The sequence below is a fragment of the Hydra viridissima genome, unplaced genomic scaffold, assembly GCF_058129835.1.
Source record: "Hydra viridissima isolate aposymbiotic clone 2 unplaced genomic scaffold, HvirCarnegie_v1 scaffold_9, whole genome shotgun sequence".
NCBI classification, from domain to species: Eukaryota; Metazoa; Cnidaria; class Hydrozoa; order Anthoathecata; family Hydridae; genus Hydra; species Hydra viridissima.
Genome location: NW_028324308.1, coordinates 16,927,497 through 16,936,201, shown reverse-complemented (window position 1 = coordinate 16,936,201; position 8,705 = coordinate 16,927,497). Strand labels below are relative to the sequence as shown.

The window sequence follows — 8,705 nt, the reverse complement described above, 5'->3', positions numbered from 1 at the left end:
CAAGTTAAAATCTTTTCTTAAAATTGATTTCTTTGTAACTTTTTTCCACTTTCATTTAGTTATATATAGAACTTAGTACACGAAAGAAAATAAAAATTATGTAACCTAATATTTGTACTTTAAAAAATGCCACCTGGAAAAACCTTTAAAAAGTCAGTTTCAATACAATCTGACAAAGGAATATTAAATAATGTAGTTGATGGACCAATTAACTCACCACTGCAGCGCTTTGTTCGTGCTAAAAGGAGAGTCAATAAAATTTTTGATGATATTTATGCGTATTTAAAAGAGTCTAGGGTATTTCTTCTGGACTGCGATATATCTAATCAGACTGATAACGAAATTCAAAAATGCATTCAACAGGTAACATTATTATTCATATTTTTAAACTTACTATAAAAGAAAACATGTGCTAAAAGCATAATTTCTAAATTCAGGTGGATGGTTTTTTGAGTCAAGTTATAAGCATCAATGAAGTACTTCAGCGTGATCATATGAAGGTAGCATTTTTTGGACGCACAAGCAATGGAAAAAGTACAGTAGTTAATGCAATGCTTTCAGATAGAATCTTGCCAGCGGGTATAGGGCACACCACAAATTGTTTTGTATGTGTAATTGGAGCTGATGGTAGTGAAGCTTATATGGAAGACTCCATCACCAAAGATCGCAAAAGTGTAGCAGTACGTTGTTATCAATTCTTCTATGCAGTATTTGTACTCTTGCTTGTAACATTTTCTTTCAAATTTCACATAAATTATGTTAATATTTTCTTTCAAATTTCACATAAATTATGTTAATATTTTCTTTCAAATTTCACATAAATTATGTTAATATTTTCTTTCAAATTTCACATAAATTATGTTAATATTCTAAGTAAATTATTAAAATATTGCAAATTTTGAGATAAAAATTATATGCAATTGTAACTTTAACAATTTTTAATTCAGTGTAATTGCAATAACAGTTACTCTATTTTCAGCTCATCGTATGATAGGTTGAATTTAAATGTTGAGTGTTTTTTTGGTCTGAGTGGAGTGTAACAAGTAACAGTTTTCCAAGTCTAAAAAACATTTAAATTTTCAATGTTTTGATAAAATATTGCTAAACTAATATTTCATATATAAAGCATGTACCATATTATTTCATATATAAACATGTACCACAATATTTCATATATATGATATGCTAAATAATAAAATACTACTTTTGATTGTTTCATGAAGCATAAAACTAAAAGTATTAAATTATTAATTTCATGAATTATTTTTATCTTATATTTTTTTAGTCTCTTCAACAGTTGGCACATGCTCTACATAACAACAAATTAGACATTAGTAGTTTATTGAATGTATACTGGCCTAAATCAGAATGCCCTCTTCTGAAAGATGATGTTGTTTTTGTTGACAGGTGACTGATTTTATGTTTTATTAGTTTGTTTAAAACAAAATAACTTATAATCCTTTTTTATCCTAAAATACTTTAAAATGTTTTAAAATTTCATGAAATTGTTAATAGACCAAGGCTCCCATAGATGTTTTAACAGAAAATTGAGTTTGAAAATTTTAACAAAGAAATTGTTTAAGTAAATATTTAAAACTAATTTTGTTGTTGTTTTTTTTTAAATGAAAGTATAAATTAATGTGTGCTACTTTTTACAGTCTCTTTATTACAGTCCTGGCATTGATGTCACTCCAGATTTAGACTGTTGGATAGACAAGCATTGTTTAGATGCTGATGTCTTTGTTTTAGTAGTCAACTCCGAATCAACCATTAATCAGACCGTAAGTGTTTGTTAAAGAAAAAAACATTCTCGTCTAAGTTACATAGGATGTAAAATTGTAGAGGCAGAGAATTAGGTTGATCAAATAAAAATAGTGAAGTGCACCAATATGCAGTATCTAATTTAGATAAAGTTTTAGTTGTAATTTTAAATGATACAGTTGTGTTTGATATGACTTTTTTCATTCTGCACTTTTTCATTTCAGGAAAAATCTTTTTTTCACAAAGTAAATACTCGCCTGTCAAAGCCAAACATTTTTATTCTCAACAACAGATGGGATGCCTCAGCTGATGGAGAGCCAGAAATGATCAAGCTTGTAATTATTTTTTACTCTTACATTCTTTTGTGTGTGTGATGTAAAATCATGTAAATGAACATTTTACAAATATTTAACTCAATAAAATATTTAAGTTGTTTTTAAAATGGTCATTTTACATTTCATTAGCATACCCTGTGCACTGCTAATTAGTAATTTTGTATTAGTGGCCACTTTCAAGAATTTAAAAGTTCAGAACACAATTATAAAAGTGTTCAAAGACCACAGATTAAATATTACCAATATAATATAAATAAATAATTTTATGAATAATATAACATGCATGAATAAATATAAGATTAATATAGAATATATAAGTAAATATATATGTAACATATACAAATAAATATTAACAATGTAGTATAAAAGTTGTAAACTACCTTCATATTGAACTTAAAAAATTCCACTAACCAACCCTACAACAAACCAGGCAACCGTTACCAGGCAACCGTTACCTATAAACAGCAAAAGTTAAACTTCCCCCAACGATTATTAAACAGTCGGAACTTAGATTATCAAGATAATGATCTAATGAGCAATGATTCAATGATTCAATGAAGCAGTTCCATGTTATGATGAAGCATTACTTACAAATTAAGAGAACTTTAGTTTGTAAAGTTTGTTTAAAGAAAAATGAAGAAAATTTCAAAGAAAATTTTACACATTCTAAAGATTTTGTTTTGACAACTGCCTGAATATGTATAGCTTAATCTCAAAAGAGTGGAACTGACCATTCCTGTCATCTTGGAGGAAAAAGAAAACCATATTTTGGCTTAATTTTAAAGTTTACAGTAAATTTAAAGAATTTTTTATTTTAATTAGGTCCGCCAGCAGCACTTAGACCGAACGACAGAGTTTCTAGTGGATGAGCTCAAATGTGTTTCTAGAGTTGAGGCTGCAGATCGTATATTTTTTGTGTCTGCTCTTGAGGTTCGAAATTTATCATCAAGCAAAAATTGGCAATTTTAAAATTTAAATTTTTTAGCTTTTTATTAAAATTGCTTTTAGATGTTACGGTATCGAATCAGCCATAAAAATGCTAAATTTACAGAAAAAGTTCCAATTGAAGAAGAAACCTCTGATTCAGGTAAATATATAATTTTAGCATCAATAGAAAAAAAATCACATTACAGTGCATAGAGATTTATATTTAAACTACAAATAATTAGCTATAAATTTCACCTTTTTTTTTTTGTAGACTTCAAGTCGGGAAAAGTAGCAAGAAGACAAGAATTTGAAGATTTTGAAACAAAGTTTAAGGTTTTTTTTTTTTATCTCATAGTTAAGGAACTTTCATCTTTTGATTAAGGAACTTTTATCTTGTGATAAAGGAATTGTATCTTTTAACCTTAATTGAAAAACATAATGAAGGAATCTTTTTGTGGGGTTTATGTGTGTAGTATGTGTGAAGATTTATACATTTCTGAATCTTCCATCTCATGTTCTTTTTTAGAGATATTGTTTGCATTTAAACGAAAATCTTATGATTAATGAATTTTTTTCACCAATACTCCTAAATTAAAGTTGTTGTTTTTTTTTTAAACTCATAGGAGTGTATTTCTAAATCTGCAATCATCACAAAGTTTTACAGTCATGCTACAACAGGAATTTCAATTTCAAAGGAAATGATTAAGCGTTTAGAACAAGTTCTTGCAAGAGCCTCGTCTCAAAGGTTTTTATTATTTTTACTGAAAAATTTGTTTAGTCTGATGATTGTGGTTTGATTTATGCTAATTGATGTTTTTGAAATTATTAGCATAATTTCAAATAATTAGCATAATTTCAAGTAATTCCCTTAACAATACTTTAATAATTCCCTTAATAATACTTTTTTTAAGTTTCATTTTTACTGGCACTGAGTGTGTAAATTTTAATAATTCTACAGAGCAGATCTTCAGGCTGAAAGAGAAGAGGTAAAAGATTCTCTTGAATACATGACCAGTCAGTTGGCGCAGGTCACTGAACAAATTAAACTGAAGATTAAAAGTATTTCTGAGGAAATTGAACTCCAGGTTGTTTATTTGCGTCAAGATTATTTGTTCAAGATTTATTTGCATCAAGATTATTTTTCTCATATAATTTGAAATAAAAACAGCTCATCTCATGTTTTTTCTGTAAAATACAGAATGTAGCCTTAAAATCAGCACTAATTTTTGAAAATCGTTGGTCGTAAAAACAAGTAAACAAGAAAAAACTTTTAGCAAAGTAATTTATTTCATGTCATTTTTCCATGAGCTTCAAATATATTACTAAATGTGTGAATCATTGGCCTTGACCATAGCCTCAATTCTGGCCCTGAACCTCTTAGATATCTTTAGGGAATACTCCTTGGGCATGGCATTCCACTGCTTAATGAGAAGTGAGATTCCATGCCCAAGGAGCATATCCAAAGCAATGTCAGATGTACAGGCCTCTGACTCAATATATAACTATATACTGAAACCCAGAGGGTTTAAATCTGGGAAGATTGGTGGCCACAATTTAGTGCAGACTTTAAGGGCACATGTTGTACATGGTTTCTTTACAACATTTTTTGACAATTAATTTTGTTACATTTAAATCAAACTAACTGCATTTTTTTTTTTGGAGCAGTAAAAAAAATGAAGATCTTAATTTTTTATTATTCTTTTTAAGGTATCCAAAGCAATGTCAGAAGAAATTCGACGTTTGGGGCATTTAGTTGGAGACTTTGATTATCCTTTTCATCCTCACTCAGGTTTTCTAAAAAATTATAAACAGGTATCTTGTTATTTTTAAATGTTTTAGTTGTTCTTAATGGTTCGATATAATTCTGCTTGAGTTTGTTCTTAATGTTGTGACATGTTTCATGACATGTTTCATGACATGTTTCATGACATGTTTCATGATATTTCAGGAATTACATATGCACATAGAGAAAGGCCTGGGAAAAAACTTAAAAGCACGTTGCTCTGCTCCTCTTCTTGAATCAATTGATGAATACAAGTCAGAAATGAAAGGTTATATAAGAGATACGCTTTGTAGCAATTTTCTAGTAAAAATCCTTTTCAAATAATTTTAAATAATAAAAGTTTTTCAAAACCCTTTAGACAAAATATTCAGTTTAATACCTGCAAGTGCATGTGGCTCCAGCATACCTGCTATACCAAGGTACTCTAGTAGTTAAGTCCTTAAACACCTTTTAGTTGTATAAATGCTTTTATCATTTTTGTTCTTCGATAGAATTTTACTATTAGTATAAAAATATTTTAAATACAAAACAGGTTTTTATTTTTGTATATTAAATGTGTTAGTTGGGTAGTATATATAAATTTATTTTTTTAGGACGAATTTTTCAGTGAGTTATGAGCTTGATGTTCCAAATCTTTGCTCTGACTTCCAAGAAGATATAACATTTAACTTTTCTTTGGGGTGGTCAAATCTTATGTCTAAGTACGTTGCTCCGAGAAATCCAAGGCTAGCATTGTTGTTAGGGGCCTCTGTAAGTTTTCTATTGTTGTGCATCTGTCGATAAGCAACATTTCAACTTCAGCATTTAGCTCTTATAAATCTATTCTTACATCTGGTCTTTGTTTTTTATAGTTCAAACGTCATATGATTTATCCGCCCCTCGAACAGCCTACGTTAAAAGCCATTTCTTCACAAAGAAATCCGAGCGATCAAGCTGCTTGCAAAAATGAAGAGTAAGTTGTTGTGCTCTTTTTTTTACAATTTTTTAGAATTCTTTGGTTTTCCTTTTTTATTTTATTATTATTATTTTTTTTTTATCGTTTTAAACGTGGTTTTTATACTTTTTTTTAATAAGGATGGTGTCGATGCGTCAGAACTTGTCGGAACCTTCTTTGCAATTTGATGAAGACGAACTAACTATAGCTGTAGTCCAAGGATTGAGTAGTTTGTGCTCTTCGACTGCTATGGCAATTGTTGTTGCGGTCAGCCTAGTAAGCTAATTATTATTTTTTTTGGCAAAATGAGATACTTTACCACCTCAAGGTAAACATCCAAGTTCATTGATCGAATGATTCAGGCTTCATTGATCGAATGATTAACGCAATTAAATACTGATGACTTTTTTTAAAACTTGTTCTGATATTTTATTGCAGCGTTTTTGCGTTGGATGCTGTTTGTAGTGTATTTAAATTGAAATAATTATTATTTATTCTTCAGGTTTGGAAAGCTGTTGGATGGAAATTGATTGCTCTTGGTGTTTCGAGTTACGTCACCATATACCTATACGAAAGAGCAATGTGGACGAACGCGGCAAAAGAAAAGTACTTTAAAAAACAAGTAAATACGTCACAACTTCATTCGCTATATTTAAAACTGGTCGTATGTAAATCCCGGAAATACAAAATACAGAAAAACCGTAATTGCGGATATTTATTTTCGCAGTGGATTCTAGAAAAGTATTTGGTTTCATTTAAGTTTGTTTTCGCACCTTTCATTTTTGTTAAATTGACATTTTTTGTTTTATGCCCTGAAACGACAACATTTTTTTTTTTCTATAAAAAATAAAACTTAAAAACAAATTCGCCCCCGTTCAAAAATTTTCCATGACGCGTGAATGAAATCATACACCAGGCAATAATTTCCTGTGCTTCTGTGATTTTTACATTTGAACAATTTTTATTTTTTTATTTTTTTCGTTTTTTTTTATTTTTATTTTTTATTTACTTATTTATTTTCCAATTTTCTTTAGTTTGTTGAATACGCAACGGAAAGATTGAGGTTGATTGTCAGTTTCACAAGTAAAGGATGCAGCCATCAGATAGAACAGTATGACGTCATTTGATTTCTTTTTTGTTAAACCGTTTTGTCTTAAGGCAATGGTATATTATATATACTAGATGTCTAACTTGCGGAATTTTATTGGACAAAAAGTGAAGCCGCTTTTTTTGTTTACAAATTGAATCCGCCATTTGTAATAAGGGCAAAAACTATATCCGCCATTTGTAATAAGGGCAAAAACTATATCCGACGTGCGAAATAAAAGATAAAAATGCACGTTTTTGCCCGAATTAGAAATGACTCCCACGGCTTCACATTTCGGATCGAAGTTAGACATCTAGTATATATAATATATCATTGTCTTAAGGTGAGTTTCCACTCATCTGTTTTAGCCACGGGAAAGGGAGAGGAATGGGAAAATGAATCACGTGAGCATGCGCAGCTTGTAATTTAATTTGAAAGTTAATCACTGCGCATGTTTACGTGATTACTTTTCCCATCCCGTTGTCTTTCCCGTAGCTAAAACGGATGAGTGGAAACTCACCTTTACTATGGGTTCTCTGATTTAGCAACGAATAAATGCCCAACGTAACGATCTTGCATGAAAAGGTGCCATGTAACTCAAGTTTAAAATGTAATTTTATTTTTTCGTGTAAGAGAACTGACTCATGCGTTCGTTCAACTCGCGTCTCAAGTCGACGCAGCTAAACTCAAAATAGAAGAACGAATCCGCGAGCTTGACGAAGAAATAAAACGGTTAGAAGAATTTGAGACTAATGCAAAGCTCTTGAGGTAATTGGCGAGTTAACTGGCGAGCTAACTTACTTTTGCCCCGTTTAAATTTAAAAATGTTATTGTTTTATTTTTTTCTTTGTTATTTTTTGTTCTAGAAATAAAGCAACTTTCCTCGAAAATGATTTGACTTCATTCGTTAAAGACTTTAACTTAAGTGTTAGCAAGATATAAACCAAAGACTTGCGCTTTGAGAATGAAACAGGTTCTGATTTCACTGGTTTCACTCCTTAAAAAAAACTGATACGCTTGAGTAAATATTTAAACCATCGGTCCCGCCCCAATATCTGATTTTAAATTGATTGTTGAATCCTTATAGTATGCTTAGTGAATTATGTATATAAATTTGAATGATTTAATTGAATGTGGTTACTCGTGAAATTAATATTATTCTGGATTGCTTTATCTTGTTGCTTCTTAGATTTAAGAAAAACCTAGTTTTTCTCTTTTTTTTTTTAAAGTTTGCAGATCAAATTTATTACTTTATATCACGCGTGGTGTCTCGACTCAAAAGGGTTGTTTGTGTTGTGTCTACAGTTTAAAAATATTTTTATTTTATTTTATTTTTGCTGTATTTATGTATTTAACACTTGTAAGAAAATTAGTCTGCCGAATAAAAAAATAAAAAACTATTTTCTGTAACGTAACAAAACGTTATTTGGTGTTGATCGGTAGATAATCTTTTTCCTTGACTTATTTGGGCGGTTGTTGCCTTAAAAATGAATGACGCAACAGGGTGATACATAATTTTTTTTTTTTTTTTTTTTTTTTTTTCTTTTTGTTAATAAGAAAATTTTTAAAAAAATCATTAAAAGCTATCTTTTTGATTTTGTGCTTCTCAAAGTTATAAATCGAACAAATAGCGAATCGATGTCAGCATTAATTAAAAGATTAAAAAACAAACGCAGAAATACGAGCTGTCTATCGTGATGGCTCTTAAGCTGTTGCTTTCCAATAGGTTTGCAAAGATGTTGATTCGGTAAATTCTCAAGTGATTCAATGATTATATAAACTTTTAATAGTATATTCGTAAAATAGTTACATCAATGACGTACGATCAATCGGCTGAATACGACGCCTGTTTTTATATTCAGAGCATACGCTATTCGA

The 8,705-nt window shown here is 29.8% G+C and overlaps 1 protein-coding gene across 2 annotated transcripts; it reads left to right on the top strand.

The window, feature by feature from the left end:
- Positions 1-20: 20 nt before the first annotated feature.
- Positions 21-7,967, top strand: LOC145185771 (mitofusin-2-like). 2 transcript variants are annotated; one of them, XM_090098150.1, is made up of 20 exons: positions 21-363; positions 438-680; positions 1,286-1,407; positions 1,673-1,781; positions 1,986-2,096; positions 2,919-3,026; positions 3,105-3,183; positions 3,295-3,356; positions 3,647-3,768; positions 3,982-4,108; positions 4,731-4,835; positions 4,972-5,074; positions 5,165-5,225; positions 5,400-5,556; positions 5,658-5,758; positions 5,881-6,016; positions 6,243-6,362; positions 6,775-6,851; positions 7,461-7,595; positions 7,694-7,967. In XM_090098150.1, exons 1-20 carry the CDS (start codon positions 127-129, stop codon positions 7,767-7,769), a joined length of 2,391 nt encoding a protein of 796 aa, XP_089954276.1. In that variant the 5' UTR covers positions 21-126; the 3' UTR covers positions 7,770-7,967. The 2 variants fall into 2 exon arrangements, with proteins under 2 accessions (XP_089954276.1, XP_089954278.1); XM_090098152.1 differs by lacking the exons at positions 4,731-4,835; positions 4,972-5,074; positions 5,165-5,225; ... (5 more) ...; positions 7,461-7,595; positions 7,694-7,967 and adding an exon at positions 4,481-4,676 and having other exon boundaries at positions 3,982-4,110.
- Positions 7,968-8,705: the final 738 nt, after the last annotated feature.

Coding starts and splice junctions, on each gene's coding strand:
- LOC145185771 (XM_090098150.1), top strand. CDS start 127: ATGCCACCTGGAAAAACCTTTAAAAAGTCAGTTTCAATACAATCTGAC. Junction 1,782..1,985: donor AATCAACCATTAATCAGACC/GTAAGTGTTTGT, acceptor TTTTCATTTCAG/GAAAAATCTTTTTTTCACAA. Junction 3,769..3,981: donor GCAAGAGCCTCGTCTCAAAG/GTTTTTATTATT, acceptor ATAATTCTACAG/AGCAGATCTTCAGGCTGAAA.